General features: G+C 41.5%; 1 protein-coding gene across 1 annotated transcript in view; it reads left to right on the top strand.

Moving 5' to 3' along the window:
- Nucleotides 1–17,916, top strand: part of LOC126259747 (synaptic vesicle glycoprotein 2C-like) — a 234,620-nt gene that overhangs the window by 120,834 nt on the left and 95,870 nt on the right. The window contains exons 5-6 of the mRNA XM_049956737.1: nt 7,012–7,133; nt 12,477–12,718. Of these exons, the coding sequence (XP_049812694.1) occupies nt 7,012–7,133; nt 12,477–12,718 (364 nt within the window). The remainder of the gene's footprint in view (nt 1–7,011; nt 7,134–12,476; nt 12,719–17,916) is intronic.

Below are 17,916 nucleotides of genomic sequence, written 5' to 3'. Positions count from 1 at the left end.
GTGTAAAGTTGTATAAGCAAATAGCATATTAGCTAGGGCTCCTTGTGCTTGCCAAACACATGGTACACAAAGTAAGCATGTACCCCCCTGAGGATTAACGTAACTATACCCTCAGGTGTTACAGATTACAGCAATGGAATGAAATGTATCACGGAAAACCTTTGTATCATTGTACTTCAAATATCTTTAAAAATAAATGTTTTAAGTACAAAATTAATCACTCAAATACGTGTACTGTAGCGCTAAACTGTGCGTCTTGTTGTAAGATAATCTCTGTGGAAGAGTCGTATTTATCGTCCTCCGAAAGCTAAGTTCTGCAAAAGACAATGTACTTAACTCATGATAAACAAAAGTGAAATGCTTTGCGTATAGATATCTTAGTTATTGCGCTTATTGGGGTGATGAAGAAAGTACTGTGTGTAACGTATTGTTGTGCTATGGAAAAGGCAGTCTCATTGTAGCTATACCACAAAAGTTACTACTAAAACATGTTTTAATTTCCAGAATAATATAGAAAAACTATGCAGATGTAAAACAGAAACACTGCAAAAGCAACATTGTAAATTGTCGCTCATTAGTAGCGTCGTGATAAAATCGTGTAGCTGTCACATAAACTAACCACTGTGTCATCTGGTATCTCACAGAAAGTACTTTAAATCCAGAATGTATTTTCAAGTAAACCAAAATGTTGCATTAAAATCTCATTAGCATTACCGGTATATGTTCTAAGTATGTGAGCCTTATAGTCGTTACGTAATTGTACAACTAACAAGCAAGAATGTACACACACAATAACACTGTTTCATCTGTTCACAATAACAATGCATTCGTAATTTCTGTTTAAATAAATTGTCTTGGTTCTTGAATGGATATTTAACTTCAAACATTGTTGCATATTAACAGATTCTAAGTCTGACAAAGCATACTGGTAACGTGAAGTGAAAAATTTTATAGCAAAGACTAAGTTATAAAGCAGATTATCTTTCAATAAACGGTTTTACATGTGAAATGTGGTGTAAACCTTTACTCTTCACAGTACTCAGAGTTTCAACTTGAATGTAATTATCATGCGGTATACGTCGGTAAAGAATGCTAAAATTTTTCTCAAGGCTAGGGTCTTATGTTATTTTTCTCGGAGCCAGCGGGCGCACGCAGCTGCCTGCTGTGCGAGTCATTGTCTGTCTCTTTGTTGGCACGCGCCGTTATTGGGATTAGGAGACCGAACTTCTACAAATTCACCTTGACGAGAAGGCCCTGCCCTGTTTGAATCTCGCCAGTTCTGATGGAATTCAGGTCTGTCGTTTTGTCGGTAGTTTACACAGTTTCTTTCTTGTCGGTCACGTGGTGGAGAATTTCTCCCTGAATCGTAACTGCGCGCTGAACTGCTGCGTCTGAAATTATTCTGCCTCCCTTGATAATAATAGTTCTGATTACCATATTGTCTGTTTCTATGGTTATCTCTGTCATATTCATTACTACGGAAATGTGATATTTCTCTGTAACTATTATTCTGCCAGCGGTTGTCATAAGGGTGGTGTCTGTTTTGGTCACGATTTGTGTTGTGAGAACAGCCTTGTCATGTCCATTTATTATTTCTGTCATCACGGAAATGTGGCGGATGTGACCTGTAATTACTGTTTTCATGTTTTCGCGTTCCGCAATTGTCAGTGTCAATTTCTAATTCTTGTAAGAGTCCTTGAAAAGCTTCAATGTCGTCTTTGCAACGTCCTGCCAAAATAATATTTCTTAAATGTTCAGGCAATTTCATTAAGCAAATGTGGATGAGTTCTGAGGGGCTGTATGGGTTTGAAAGATACTGATTCTTGTGCAACATGTCTTCAAAATATTTCACAAGACTGGAAAATTCAGATTGTTCGAATCGTTTCATCATTATGATGCTATGTTTTACTCGGTCATGTGTAGCTTGAGACCAATACGCTGAGAGGAAGGCATGATAAATTTCTCCTTCACTGTGACAATCGTGAATGACCGATCGCATTCTTACAGCTGGTTCATTCTCCAAGTAGCCACACATAAATTCTAACCTGTGCTCCAATGACCAGTTGGGAGGAAAACAATGAGAGAATTGATAGAGCCACGCTTGTGGATGAATGTCGTTGGCAGAATTCTTAAACGTTTTGAATTTACTTGTAGTAATGAACAGCTTATAGTCAAATCATCGTGTCGGCGAGTAGCATATCGGTCATTGTTACGTCGTGTCGGCGGTTCCATCTCAAAATTCGGTGCACATTGCCAATTTCTTACATAACTTCCGCCGTGCGGTTAAAGGCGCTGCAGTCTGGAACCGCAAGACCGCTACGGTCGTAGGTTCGAATCCTGCCTCGGGCATGGATGTTTGTGATGTCCTTAGGTTAGTTAGGTTTAACTAGTTCTAAGTTCTAGGGGACTAATGATCTCCGAAGTTGAGTCCCATAGTGCTCAGAGCCATTTGAACCATTTGAACATAACTTCCGAAATGCCCTGTGTTATTATTTTGCGGCTTTTCCGTATTTCTAAGTCCCTCTTCCCGTGTTGGAGCGCGAGTGTCCTCTGAAATTTGTAATTTTTGTATTACTTGTGCCAACTGATCTTGTACTTCCCGAATTTCTCTTTTGTACTGTATATTGATTTGATTTTGATTGAATTTCCTAATTTGTTCGCACTCTTCTGTGTCATTAAAGACTACCAGTTTTGTGTCATTCAGATCATCATCTACCTTTGTAGATAAGTTAGTGACCTGATCCGAAAGTTCGGCTACTTTCTCCGATAGTGAACACATTTCCTCAGTGTGTTTTTCTGAACCAAGTTTCAGTGTCCATTTGTGTTGAAATCGAATCTACTGGTCCTTCAAGTTTTCCTGAGTTTTTGCAAGTTGCGTAACCGAATCGGTAGATGCAACTGAGTCAATTTTAGCCCACAAGGTCTCATGATTTTCATGAACAATGGTTTGCAGTTCTTTTATGGCTGCTTCGTGATTTTGTAATGCATTTTCATGCCGCGAAAAAATAGGTTGAAAATGCTCACAAATTTGTGTTTTTACGTCATTACAGACTTTTTGACATTTCGATTCAATGTTATGTAACTCAGTAGTTAAATCTTCACGTGTTTGTTCAAGTGTGGTGTCTAACTTTTGAAGATTTTGTTCCATTGTGTCTAACTTTTTAAGATTTTGTTCCACTGTGTCTAGCTTTTGAAGCTTTTGCTGTGTTTGTCTCTGATTTTGTTCCATTGTGTCTAACTGTTGCTCTGTTTGTCTCTGATTTTGTTCCATTATGTCTAACTTTTCAAGCTTTTGTCCCATTTGTTGCATTAATTGTAATAACAATGCACTGGTGTCTGAAACATGTTCCTCAGTGCTTTTCGACAGTGTATTTGCACCGGCAACATTCACATTTTGACAAGCGGAAAATGTGTCTTGACTCATTTGAGAAAACGGTGAGGACGCAAAACCTGAATCTACAGTATTTGAAAAATTGTGTCCTGTCATTTCGGATTCCTGAGGTGAGCTGTTGCCGAGCGATCCATCGATAATGCTTCCCTGTTCACTACCTGTTTCATTGTCTACGCCATTGTTTGCAGCCCGCTCCATTTCCCTATGCACAGTTACCAAATTACTACTTTGAACGTCTGTTACTTCATTACACAGTGGTGCTGGCAAGCTACGCTCGTCGTCACTATTATTTCTCAGTTTACTTTGGAGCCTAGTGTTACGTTTTTCACACGCCATTATTGTCACAATATTTCACACGATAACACAGAAAAGCACAATTTGAAGAGCAAAAATAAGAGAACACATTAACATAGCACTGAAAATAATATGTAGTTAATTGCAGCTGCGAAATACTTTGTGCAAATCTACATGCATGCCACAACTGTTTTACTGTACAACAATGAAAGACTGCAACTACAAAGGAGATTTTCTCTACAATTACGCGCTAGCAATAAACAAAAGCTACACTAATTACACAAACTACAATAAAAAATCAGAAGATTCCAGTGAGGTATCCTCGGCTAAGGGTCGACATATGAAACGTCCCCTTAGAAAAATTTATACAAGACTGTGCTTAAACTGACACACAGTATTTTTAGCGCAACGCAATCTGACTTTCAAAAATCCATACAAAAGAATGGCCCTGACTAACATTAACCTATACGTTTCACAGATCACTTACCTCACAAAAATCTTCGCTACTCAAGCTACTGCAATACAGCGAACGCCACTACTGCCAGCTAAATAAAAGATTCAAACTACTGAAGGAACTAACTACTGATAGGCATAGTTAGCAAATGAAAGATTTTGATAGAGAACAAACAATGTATTTACCTCAATAGTACTAATATATATAGCAGTTCATGACAAATTTCAAAACTCCGCCATCTCTCTTCCCACATCCACTACTGCTGGCGGCTCACCTCCAACTGCGCAACGCTACGCGCTGTTCACAGCCAGCTGCCAACACTACAATGGCGAGTATTACAACAATGCAAAGCAGCCACAGACTGCACACATCACAGCCAGTGATTTTCATACTGAGGTGGCGTTACCAATAAAAAAACCTAAACAGCCTGCTTACAACGCTTGTGAGGAACGGTGTCGAAAGCCTTCTGGAAATCAAAAAATACGGAATCAATTTGACATCCCCTGTCGGTAGCACTCAATATTTCATGAGTATAAAGAGCTAGTTCACAGGAACGATATTTTCTGAATCCGTGCTATGTGTCAATAAGTCGGTTACGTCGAGGTGCTGCAATATGTTCGTATACAGTATATGTTCCAAAACCCTACTGCAAATCGGCGTTAGTGATATAGGCCTGTAATTCAGCGGATTACTCCTATTTCCTTTTTTGTGTATGGGTGTGACTTGGGCGATTTTCCAGTCTTTAGGTACGGATCTTTCTGTAAGCGAGTGGTTGAATATAATTCCTAAATATGTAGCTATCTGGACCGGAGGCCTTGCCTTTAATAAGTGATTTAAGCTGCTTTGTTACACCGAGGATATGTACTTCTATGTTTCTCATCTTGGCAGTTGTTCTCGATTGGAATTCAGGAATATTTACTTCGTCTTCTTTGGTGAAGGAGTTTCGCAAAACCGTGGTTAATAACTCTGCTTTATTGGCACTGGCATCAGTGACTTCACCGTTGTTATCGCGCAGTGAAAGTATTGATTGCGTCTTGCCACTGGTGTGCTTTATGTACGACCAGAATCTCATTGGGGATGACATGGCGGCCGGTCAGTACCATTGAGCTTTCATGACCTGTTCGGGGGGAGTTTAGTTTACTTCAGTAACGATACTGGATAGGAATGATCGAGCCCATTGATGACGAGCAAGCGGAGATGCACATATGACAACCAATCGATTTTTGTGATTTTGACTTAGAGCATGCGGTACCCAAACACCCTAGTTTTGAGCCTTCCCCGATGAATGCAAATGTCGCACGATGATGGAATGATTACAATTCATCACATTTACCAGTTCTCGGGTACACTGACGTGGATCACTGTGGATTAAAGCATAAACGATCTTCATCAAAGCCCGAAGGTCTTCCTGAACGTGGAGAGTCACTAATGTCAAAACGATCATCCTCAAAAATAGAAAATAATTCTCTTGCAGTACTCTGTCCAATGACATTCTACCAACTCACAGCGCAAATGCTTCTGGCTCGCTCCGCTGCTGTCACCCCTCTATCGCTCTGAAACAGAAGAAAACGTCGGAAATGTTGCAATTTCTCTACTTGGCATTGCACTTCCTAGCGTCCACAGCTCCACTTACTACCTCTAAACGACAAAATGACGATATGTAAACTCAAATAGCAGCAGTAAACTGCAAATAAAAAATGACAATCGATAAATAGATCCATAGGAATTGGAATGCCAACATGCAAAACAAAAGCATTACGATCTTATGCACCAACCTAATATTTTTATTGGTTGCTTATACCGTAAAACGTTATTTACCGTCGCTGTCGACACACGTATGGCCTAAGTTACTTCACGTACTTTTGTTGGACGGTCAGCGAGAATCATATAGTCGACTTTTTGCAAGATTTGTTTGGAAACCTCGTATGCTGGTAGTTCTGAGTCGTCAACATCAGAAATGGATGCCCGTCCACGTTTAGGATCGTGGTACCATCTCTAATCTATAATCATTAACCGTGCAGTGTCCATAGTCAGTTTTCTCTCGTCACATGTCTCTCATCCAAAAGCAACAAGAAACTCGCTGAATGATACTGCACTTTTCCCATCTCTGCAGTAACATCGTTGCAGTAACCAGGTAGTAGAATTAAAATTCATACGAAACCGTGAATCCCTTTCTTTCTGCGTCATCTAAGAAACTGTGGCATTCGACTGAGACACCTTCTTGCGTCATATGGGTACTTATTGAATCTCTCTCGAATCTGACTGCGTCTCGAAGTTTGAGATACTTCTCTGAACAACTCCAAATCACAGTGGATATAAGCATTTTCTCATCTGCTCATGTTTTCTTCCTGACACTACATCTACAACTACATCTACATCCATCCTCCGCAAGCCACCTGACGGTGTGTGGCGGAGGGTACCCTGAGTACCTCTATCGGTTCTCCCTTCTATTCCAGTCTCATATTGTTCGTGGAAAGAAGGATTGTCGGTATGCTTCTGTGTGGGCTCTAATCTCTCTGATTTTATCCTCATGGTCTCTTCGCGAGATATACGTAGGAGGGAGCAATATACTGCTTGACTCTTCGGTGAAGGTATGATCTCGAAATTTTAACAAAAGCCCGTACCGAGCTACTGCGCGTCTCTCCCGCAGAGTCTTCCACTGGAGTTTATCTATCATCTCCGTAACGCTTTCGCGATTACTAAATGATCCTGTAACGAAGTATTTTGTATACTAATGTTTTGTGGGATTCATAACCAATCCACAACAATGCGGCTTCTTCCAAGGATGTGAAAGGCTGTTTCTTAGCGTTTCCAATGCATTTTCGTTAATTTTTACTGACAGTACGAACGGCATATTTTGTTTTTGACACAGTGGTTGCGGGGCGTACGCCATGCTGATGTCTTACCTGGCGGAGTTCCACAGCACCAAGTACCGGTCCCGCTGCATCATGTTCACCGGCATCGGAGTCTCCACCGCCAACTACCTCATTCCCTGTGAGTAGACACTCCTTCAATTCTTCAAATCTTTAGAAAGTACCTGACATCTCTGAAACGCTCAAAACTTTTATTTTTATAAGTGTATTTACAGCAGAGGTAAATTCAACAGATTAAAAAATCTTGTTGTTGTACATTGCACATTTGTTTTTAGGAGCTTGAGACCGAAGACGAAGCGCTAGTCTGTTCCATGAAAACCTCTTCATCTCAGTACACACACACTGCGACCAACATAGATTTAAATCTGTTTTATCTTCCAACACGAATTTAATTATTTCTTGATGCCTAAGCATGTCTCCCACTCACCCAACCCTTAATTTTCTCAAGTTATGCCATCAGTTTCTTTTCTCCTCTTTTCAATTTAGTATCTCTTCATTAGTTGTCGGAACTATCTATCTAACGCGCCGCTTTCCGAGCGGGAAAGCGTGCCGGTCCCCGGCACGAATCCGCCCGGCGGATTAGTGTCGAGGTCCGGATTGTCGGCCATCCTGTGGATGGTTTTTAAGGCGGTTTTCCATCTACCTCGGAGAATGCTGGCCGGTTCCCCTTATTCCGCCTCAGTCATACGATGTCGGCGATAGCTGCGCAAAAACACCGTCTCCACGTAGGCGTACACCATAATTACTCTACCACGCAAACATTTGGGTCTACACTCGTCTAGTATGAGACGTTCCCGGAGGGAGGGGGGGGGGGTCCACTGGGGCCAAACCGCACAATAACCCTTGGTTCGGTGTGGGGCGGCGGTGGGGTGGGTGGACTGCTGTCGCCTGTTGTGGCCTGTTGTGAACCGCTGAGGGCTACGGCGGGACGAAGCCTCTCCGTCGTTTCTAGGTCCCTGGTTCAATACATACATACCTATCTAAGCCTTACCTCCAGCATCCGTCTGGAGTACTACATTTAAAAAGCTCATACTCTTCTCTTGTTTGTATTGTTTAATGTCTACAGTTTTTATCTTCTCTATCTCGACCATCACCAGTCATTTTTCTGAGAAAAAAAACTTAGTACTTGCTTTAACTGCCTCATTTTCTACTTTAATTCCATCACCATCGCCTATTTTTGTTCGATTACACTATATTACTCTTTTTGCTTTTTTGTTGATTTTCGTCTTATGTCCTCTATATAACGCGCTATACATTCCGTTCAAATGCTCTTCCACCTCCTCTGGCGGTTCTGACAGAATTATGATATCCATACACTCATCTTACCACGGACTGTAGGACGAAATATCTTAATATATCACTATGTACCGCGGATGACACTTTGAGCATTATTTATAGCTCTTTGTCTACTATCGAGTCTTGTTTATGTGCTGCCGCCGTTCACAGCACAGCGGCAGGGCACAGAACAAATCAATTTCTTACACCCTCTGTGAGATATATAACGATGATTGCTCAGAATGTCATCAGCATGTTATACCCTTAGAATTGTATCATCAATGTGTAACATGCAGTGTCTTTTAGTTACATACTATTTATATGTACACTCAATTCTTAGCTACGGCATTCATTTTTTGGGTAACAAATGCACAAAATATTAACACAATTTTCAAACTCCAGAAAGGAGACATGAAAATAATAACCAAAAATAGTATTCGAGCTCATTGTAAAGATATTTTCAAAACACTGGGGATTATATCTGCTCTGTGTGAATACATTTACCAGTCAGTTGTACACATCGAAAATAACATTGGTAATTACTGCACAAACAGCTCTGTACATAATCATGAAACAAGAGACAGACTTTACAAAACACTGGGGATTATATCTGCTCTGTGTGAATACATTTACCAGTCAGTTGTACACATCGAAAATAACATTGGTAATTACTGGCAAACAGCTCTGTACACAATCATGAAACAAGAGACAGACTCTACTTACATTTACCAGGAAAAAATAAACATAAAACTCAAAACAGCATTTTCTATCAAGGAATAAAACTGTACAGTAAATTACCAAAAGAGATTAAAGAAATTACAAACAAACAACTATTTAAAAAAGACAGCCAAAATGTGCCCTGTTACGTGATACATTTTATACATTGAGTGATTACTTACATAAAACAGAGTAGGTGTTTGGTAAAAAAGAATGTTGTACAAATAAATAATAATAATGATTATAAAACATCCAACATTCCACATAACACCTTCACACTATGTTCTTACCTTCTTTTGTTCCTTTTCTAGAAAAACGTACCCCCAAGCTTTGCATAGCACAATATTAACACCCTTTCCCCTTTCTGAGCTCAACATTTCACTCATTATAGAGGGACGCTGATTCAGTTTTTCAGGATTGCAAATGGGAAGTTTTGGTACAGAAAATGGCCCAGAGATCACCAGTGTGTGTGTGTGTGTGTGTGTGTGTGTGTGTGTGTGTGTGTATAGTGAGTGAAGTGTTACGAAACAATATGTGTGTAATGTGTGCAGTGACTGATAGCGAGATATGAGTGAAAAGTGTGGCGTTACATTATTTAATAAGTTATTTGTAAAAAAGTACTATATACCATGAGTAAATCTAATGATTGTCTCTAGCTAGAAGTCTGTAAATGTATGTGTATACGAATTAGCTTATTTTAAATTGGTCTAAACTTGTAAATACTTTGACATGTCCTATATCCCTGTAAAAAGAGATTTACAGATGAATAAAGCTACTACTACTACTACTACTACTACTACTGCAGTATACACTTAATCATCTAGCATCATAGAGGTGTCTCAAGATAGTGTGACGTAGCACTGAAATTGATTGAAAGTAAGATGAAACCTGTGAATGCAACTGGTAGTGTCATTCGTTTTATTATAAGACTATATGCTTTTGAACTTTAATTCCCTTCCCCAAATTCCGCTAGCATTCTTTTACTTCTCTACCTTGACTTACAGATTGAATAATATGGAGGGCGGGCTACAGTGATGCCTTACTCTCCTCTCAGCTACGGCCTCTCTTTCGTGTTATTCCATTGTTTTAACTGCAGTTTTGTTTCTGTACAAGTTGTAGATAAACTTTCGCACCGTGTATTTTATCCCTGATTACAGAACTTCAAACAGTGCTTTCCAGTCAACACTGTAAAATGCCTTTATAAATCTATAAATACAATAAATGTAGATTGACTCTTTTTTACATAATCTTCTAACAAGGGGACCACCCCTACCCGTTATCAGAGATTTCATCAAAATTTATGACACATGCAGCAATTGGACAGAAAGGAAAGTGACGCAAGTGGAGCTCCAGATGGTCAATTGTTTAGAATAAACAGCATTTTTGGCGCGGGTCGAGTTGGACATTAGTCTAGATGCCAGGGAGCGGTTGGCTCAGAGAAAAGATTTCAGGACGATAATCAGAGCGTAGCGTGGTCGAGACCGTAGTTCGAAAATGATTTTTTTATTTTCAGCTTTTACGTTACTTGCACTGCAAATAAACCGAATTAGTGCTCAAAATAGTGTATTTATTAATATACTTGTAAAATGCATAAGAAATAAAAACGAAAGGAAAATTCGGGATTGCTAATAAATATTTAGGAAATATTGTAAAATGCATGTAAAATCAGATATATTTATTATGTTACGATTGAAGAGTTACATGTCTTGGGATGATATTAATCGAAAAAACAGAGGATGCAGTAATTTTCTCGGCATCTTGCACACGTTATAAACGCCGCATTTTTATAATTATATGGTAGTTTTAAAGTTTCTACAAGAAACAAATTTGATTTGTATTCAAAAAAGGTTCTCTCTCATGTTATAGTTTGGCAGTAAACCACCACTAACGAATCGTTTCGCCAAATATTGGCGAGGATAGCTAGTGATGTACACTGGAATGTATTTCGATGTAGTCTTCTCGGGATGACTTCTTTTTCTCCCTAGATGAATTAAGATCAGTTTTTGATGATGATGATGATGATGTTTGGTTTGTGGGGCGCTCAAGTGCGTAGTCATCAGCGCCCGTGCAGAGTCACAATTTTTACACAGTCCAGTTTTTCTTTACACAGTCGAATGTAGCCACTGTCACGAGTGATGACGATGATGATGATGATGAAAGGATGAGGACAACACAAACACCCAGTCCGCGGCCAGAGAAAATCCCCAACCCGGCCGGGAATCAAACCCAGGACCCCGTGATCTAGAGGCAGCACCGCTAGCCACTAGAGCACGAGCTGCGGACTAAGATCAGTTTCTGCAGCTCTTCATCAAATTCTTTAGCTGATGATAAAAGTGGGCGTCGCGCGGTGGCATTAGCCGAAGAGAACTGCTCGAAGGAGTGCAAAGCTTTATACGCTTTAATTAAAGTCCTTTCAAGGAAAGTTATTGTAGAGCCTCGTGGACGCAATGTTAAATTTTCTTTGCCTCGCATTTTCGTGCATTTTATGAAAATACAAATATTAATAAATACAATACAGTGAGCATTATTACAGTTTATGTGCTATGTAAGCAACGAAAAAATTGAAAATAAAAAAAGTTTCCACAAGAGGAATCTACTGTACGACACTCGCAATACCGTCGCTTACTCTTCCCGCTCAATCAACCGCTGCCTGGCAGGTATGTTATCACAAATGGCTCTTGTGACCCCAGAAACGCTAGTTTTTCTCAACACTTGGCCATATGGAGGTCTCATTTCTGTCACTTTCATTTCTTGCCAAGACCTGCATATACATTAATTTGGAAGAAATCGGCGATGGCAAGTAGGCACGGTCCCCTTGTAAGGTAAGTCATATGCTCAGTATTGCCTCTCATGTCCCGTCCTTACTAGACCAATCGTGGAAAAATCTTCTATCATGTGGCCTTCTACGATCCATTTCATTCCTTATGGTGTGAGTAATTCACCACGATGTTGAGTAATGTCATCTTTTCCTATATGTTTCCAGGGACCTCAGTGGGCCTTACAGCACTCCGACAGCACCTACAAACACAGCATAATTCCTGAACGTCCTACATCTTCGTGTTCCTCTCCTTAAAGACATTTTCTTAAGTCGATTAAGGCTAATGATAGTTGGTCCCGTTTAGACGACAAGGTCCTATTTTCCTTGTTGTTTCAAAATGGTTCAAATGGCTCTGAGCACTATGGGACTTAACAGCTATGGTCATCAGTCCCCTAGAACTTAGAACTACTTAAACCTAACTAACCTAAGGACAACACACAACACCCAGTCATCACGAGGCAGAGAAAATCCCTGACCCCGCCGGGAATCGAACCCGGGACCCCGTGCTCGGGAAGCGAGAACGCTACCGCGAGACCACGAGCTGCGGACTCCCTGTTGTTTACCGTCTGTATTGACATAGTGATTGATGAGACGTTAGCCCCTAGTTCCCCTGCATTTTTATCAAATATGTGAAATGAAAGTGTGTTTTCGCAGCTTTTGCGCTGGGGCTGCTGACGCAGCAGTGGGCGGTGGAGGTGGGCGGCGGCCTGGTGCTCAAGCCGTGGAACGTGTTCATCATGACGTGCTCGCTGCCCGCTCTGCTAGCCGGCAGCCTCATGTCCTTCTTCCCCGAGACGCCCAAGTTCCTCATGTCCAAGGGCCGCAACGGGGAGGCGCTCGCCGTCTTCCGCAAGGTCTATGCCCTCAATACTGGACGCAGCCCGGACTCCTTCCCGGTAAGTCTCTGGCTTACCAGCAGTCAGTCACCTCTGTAGTACATGAATGGGGAACTATGGACTTGCAGAACTGGACTTCCCCGTATTTGTAAGTTCCTGTCACCTGCTTCTTCCACCATCCTATAGTTAGCAAAACGGTTGAAAGTTTTCACTTACGTGAGTGTAATGTGTGCCACTTAATAACGAACACTCGTTCCCCAAAATCAAGCTATTTTGAGTAACCCTCCTCAATTACAACAATCAGCGACCACTCAGGGGTGAGGCCCCTGGTTACTTGAACCAAGACAAACGTCAAGATGTTGCACTACAGGCCATTAAAATTGCTACACCAGGAATAAATGCAGATGATAAACGAGTATTCATTGGACAAATATATTATACTAGAACTGGCATGTGATTACATTTTCACGCAATTTGGGTGCCTAGATCCTGAGAAATCAGTACCCAGAACAACCACCTCTGGCCGTAATAACGGCCTTGATACGCCTGGGCATTGAGTCAGAGTTTGGATTTGGTGTACAAGTACAGCTGCCCATACAGCTTCAACACGATACCACAGTTCATCAAGAGTAGTGACTGGCGCATTGTGACGAGCCAGTTGCTCGGCCACCATTGACCAGAAGTTTTCAATTGGTGAGACATCTGGACAATGTGCTGGCCAGGGCATCAGTCGAACATTTTCTGTATCCAGAAAGGCTCGTACAGGACCTGCAACATGCGGTCTTGCATTATCCTGCTGAAATGTAGGGTTTCGCAGGGATCGAATGAAGGGTAGAGAAACGGGTCGTAACACATCTGAAGTGTAACGTCCACTGTTCAAAGTGCCGTCAATGCGAACAAGAGGTGACCGAGACGTGTAACCAATGGCACCCCATACCATCACGCCGGGTGATACGCCAGTATGGCAATGACGAATACACGCTTCCAATGTGCGTTCACCGCGATTTCACCAAACACGGATGCGACCATCATGATGCTGTAAACAGAACCTGGATTCATCCGAAAAAATACCGTTTAGCCATTCGTGCACCCAGGTTCGTCGTTGAGTAACACCATCGCAGGTGCTCCCGTCTGTGATGCTGCGTCAAGGGTAACCGCAGCCGTGGTCTCCGAGCTGATAGTCCATGCTGCTGAAAACGTCGTCGAACTGTTCGTGCAGATGGTTGTTATCTTGCAAACGTCCCCATCTGTTGAATCAGCGATCGAGACGTGGCTGCACGATCCGTTACAGCAATGCGGACAAGATGCCTCTCATCTCGACTGCTAGTGATACGAGGCCGTTGGGAACCAGCACGGCGTTCCGTATTACCCTCCTGAACCCACCGATTCCATATTCTGCTAACAGTCATTGGATGTCGAGCAACGCGAGCAGCAATGTCGCGATACGATAAACCGCAATCGCGATAGGATACAATCCGATCTTTATCAAAGTCGGAAACGTGATGGTACACATTTCTCTTCCTTACACGAGGCATCACAACAACGTTTCACCAGGCAACGCGGGTCAACTGCTGTTTGTGTATGAGAAACCGGTTGGAAACTTTCCTCACGTCAGCACGTTGCAGGTGTCGCCACCGGCGCCAACCTTGAGTGAATGCTCTGAAAAGCTAATCATTTGCATATCACAGCATCTTCTTCCTGTCGGTTAAATTTCGCGTCTGTAGCACGTCATATTCATGGTGTAGCAATTTTAATGGCCAGTAGTGGGGCGTGGAATATCAGAAGCTTGAACGTGGTAGGGAAACTAGAAAATCTGAAAAGGGAAATGCAAAGGCTCAATCTAGATATAGTAGGGGTCAGTGAAGTGAAGTGGAAGGAAGACAAGGATTTCTGGTCAGATGAGTATCGGGTAATATCAACAGCAGCAGAAAATGGTATAACAGGTGTAGGATTCGTTATGAATAGGAAGGTAGGGCAGAGGGTGTGCTACTGTGAACAGTTCAGTGACCGGGTTATTCTAATCAGAATCGACAGCAGACCAACACCGACAACGATAGTTCAGGTATACATGCCGACTTCGCAAGCTGAAGGTGAACAGATAGAGAAAGTGTATGAGGATATTAAATGGGTAATGCTGTATGTAAAGGGGGACGAAAATCTAATAGTCATTGCGACTGGAATGAAGTTGTAGGGGAAGGAGTAGAAGAAAAGGTTACAGGAGAATATGGGCTTGGGACAAGGAATGAAAGAGGAGAAAGACTAATTGAGTTCTGTAACAAGTTTCAGCTAGTAATAGCGAATACCCTGTTCAAGAATCACAAGAGGAGGATGTATACTTGGAAAAGGCCGGGAGATACGGGAAGATTTCAATTAGATTACATAATGGTCAGACAGAGATTCCGAAATCAGATACTGGATTGTAAGGCGTACCCAGGATCAGATATAGACTCAGATCACAATATAGTAGTGATGAAGAGTAGGCTGAAGTTCAAGACATTAGTCAGGAAGAATCAATACGCAAAGAAGTGGGATACGGAAGTACTAAGGAATGACGAGATACGTTTGAAGTTCTCTAACGCTATAGATACAGCAATAAGGAATAGCGCAGTATGCAGTACAGTTGAAGAGGACTGGACATCTCTAAAACGGGCCATCACAGAAGTTGGGAAGGAAAACATAGGTACAAAAAAGGTAGCTGCGAAGAAACCATGGGTAACAGAAGAAATACTTCAGTTGATTGATGAAAGGAGGAAGTACAAACATGTTCCGGGAAAATCGGGAATACAGAAATACAAGTCGCTGAGGAATGAAATAAATAGGAAGTGCAGGGAAGCTTAGACGAAATGGCTGCAGGAAAAATGTGAAGACATCGTAAAAGATATGATTGTCGGAAGGACAGACTCAGCATACAGGAAAGTCAAAACAACCTTTGGTGACATTAAAAGCAACGGTGGTAACATTAAGAGTGCAACGGGAATTCCACTGTTAAATGCGAAGGAGAGATCAGATAGGTGGAAAGAATACATTGAAAGCCTCTATGAGGGTGAAGATTTGTCTGATGTGATAGAAGAAGAAACAGGAGTCGATTTAGGAGAGATAGGGGATCCAGTATTAGAATCGGAATTTAAAAGAGCTTTGGAGGACTTACGGTGAAATAAGGCAGAAGGGATAGATAACATTCCATCAGAATTTCTAAAATCATTGGTGGAAGAGGCCACAAAACGACTATTCACGTTGGTGTGTAGAATATATGATTCTGGCGATATACCATCTGACTTTCGGAAAAGCATCATCCACACAATTCCGAAGACGGCAAGAGCTGACAAGTGCGAGAATTATCGCACAATCAGCTTAACAGCTCATGCATCGAAGCTGCTTACACGAATAATATACAGAACAATGAAAAAGAAAATTGAGAATGCGCTAGGTGACGATCAGTTTGGCTTTAGGAAAAGTAAAGGAACGAGAGAGGTAATTCTGACGTTACGGCTAATAATGGAAGCAAGGCTAAAGAAAAATCAAGACACTTTCATAGGATTTGTCGACCTGGAAAAAGCGTTCGACAATATAAAATGGTGCAAGCTGTTCGAGATGCTGAAAAACGTAGGGGTAAGCTATAGGGAGAGACGGGCCATATACAATATGTACAACAACCAAGAGGGAATAATAAGAGTGGACGATCAAGAACGAAGTGCTCGTATTAAGAAGGGTGTAAGACAAGGCTGTAGCCTTTCGCCCCTACTCTTCAATCTGTACATCGAGGAAGCAGTGATGGAAATAAAAGAAAGGTTCAGGAGTGGAATTAAAATACAAGGTGAAAGGATATCAATGATACGATTCGCTGATGACATTGCTATCCGGAGTGAAAGTGAAGAAGAATTAAATGATCTGCTGAATGGAATGAACAGTCTAATGAGTACACAGTATGGTTTGAGAGTAAATCGGAGAAAGACGAAGGTAATGAGAAGTAGTAGAAATGAGAACAGCGAGAAACTTAACATCAGGATTGATGGTCACGAAGTCAATGAAGTTAAGGAATTCTGCTACCAAGGCAGTAAAATAACCAATGACGGACGGAGCAAGGAGGACATCAAAAGCAGACTCGCTATGGCAAAAAAGGCATTTCTGGCCAAGAGAAGTCTACTAATATCAAATACCGGCCTTAATTTGAGGAAGAGATTTCTGAGGATGTACGTCTGGAGTACAGCATTGTATGGTAGAGTAACATGGACTGTGGGAAAACCGGAACAGAAGAGAATCGAAGCATTTGAGATGTGGTGTTATAGACGAATGTTGAAAATTAGGTGGACTGATAAGGTAAGGAATGAGGAGGTTCTACGCAGAATCGGAGAGGAAAGGAATATGTGGAAAACACTGATAAGGAGAAGGAACAGGATGATAGGACATCTGCTAAGATATGAGGGAATGACTTCCATGGTACTAGAGGGAGCTGCAGAGGGCAAAAACTGTAGAGGAAGACAGAGATTGGAATACGTCAAGCAAATAATTGAGGACGTAGGTTGCAAGTGCTACTCTGAGATGAAGAGGTTAGCACAGGAAAGGAATTTGTGGCGAGCCGCATCAAACCAGTCAGTAGACTGATGACAAAAAAAAAGGTGTAGAATTAAACAGACTGAGTGGCTTGTATTTTGAACACACAGGTTCTACAACACTTTCGTCCGCATTTCAGTGGTAGTCGCATTCTATAGCTGCAATAGCCTTATCAGGTAGACGACATGAATACATTTAAAAATCGCAAATAAAGTGATCAGCTTCAGCTAGAGAACGAAGTAATGGACATAGGAGCGCAGTAAATTTGGTGATATCACGTGATGAAACTACAGATTTTCTCTGAGAATATTTTTCACTTAAAAGGATTGATATATTGGGAATCCAAACTAACATGATCGCCACAGAATTTCAAAGGTGTGTGGTTAGTAGCTGTTGGTGCGTATTAAAGCAGCACACGTATTTACCGACTGGTATCGCTACCTATACAGCCATATAAAATGTAACACCCTCAAAGACTGTGTTCAGTGACACCAAGGTGTATTAAGTGCAGGCTGTCAACGATCAGATGGCGTTCTGGAGGCCTAACTGTGCACCCTCTGTTTTGAGTCTGCTGGTAATAGCTGTGCTGAGTATGTGTGTGTGCAACATTCATTCTAGGATGTAGTCCCACAAACGACGACATTCTCGTACTGAACAGCTTCAGTCATTTGAACAGGGTCGCACTGTGTGCCTCTGGACAGCTGGAT

The sequence above is a fragment of the Schistocerca nitens genome, chromosome 5 (genome assembly GCF_023898315.1).
Source record: "Schistocerca nitens isolate TAMUIC-IGC-003100 chromosome 5, iqSchNite1.1, whole genome shotgun sequence".
Taxonomy (NCBI): Eukaryota; Metazoa; Arthropoda; class Insecta; order Orthoptera; family Acrididae; genus Schistocerca; species Schistocerca nitens.
Note: the sequence above shows the minus strand (reverse complement) of the source record. Positions and strands in the feature narration are given on the sequence as shown.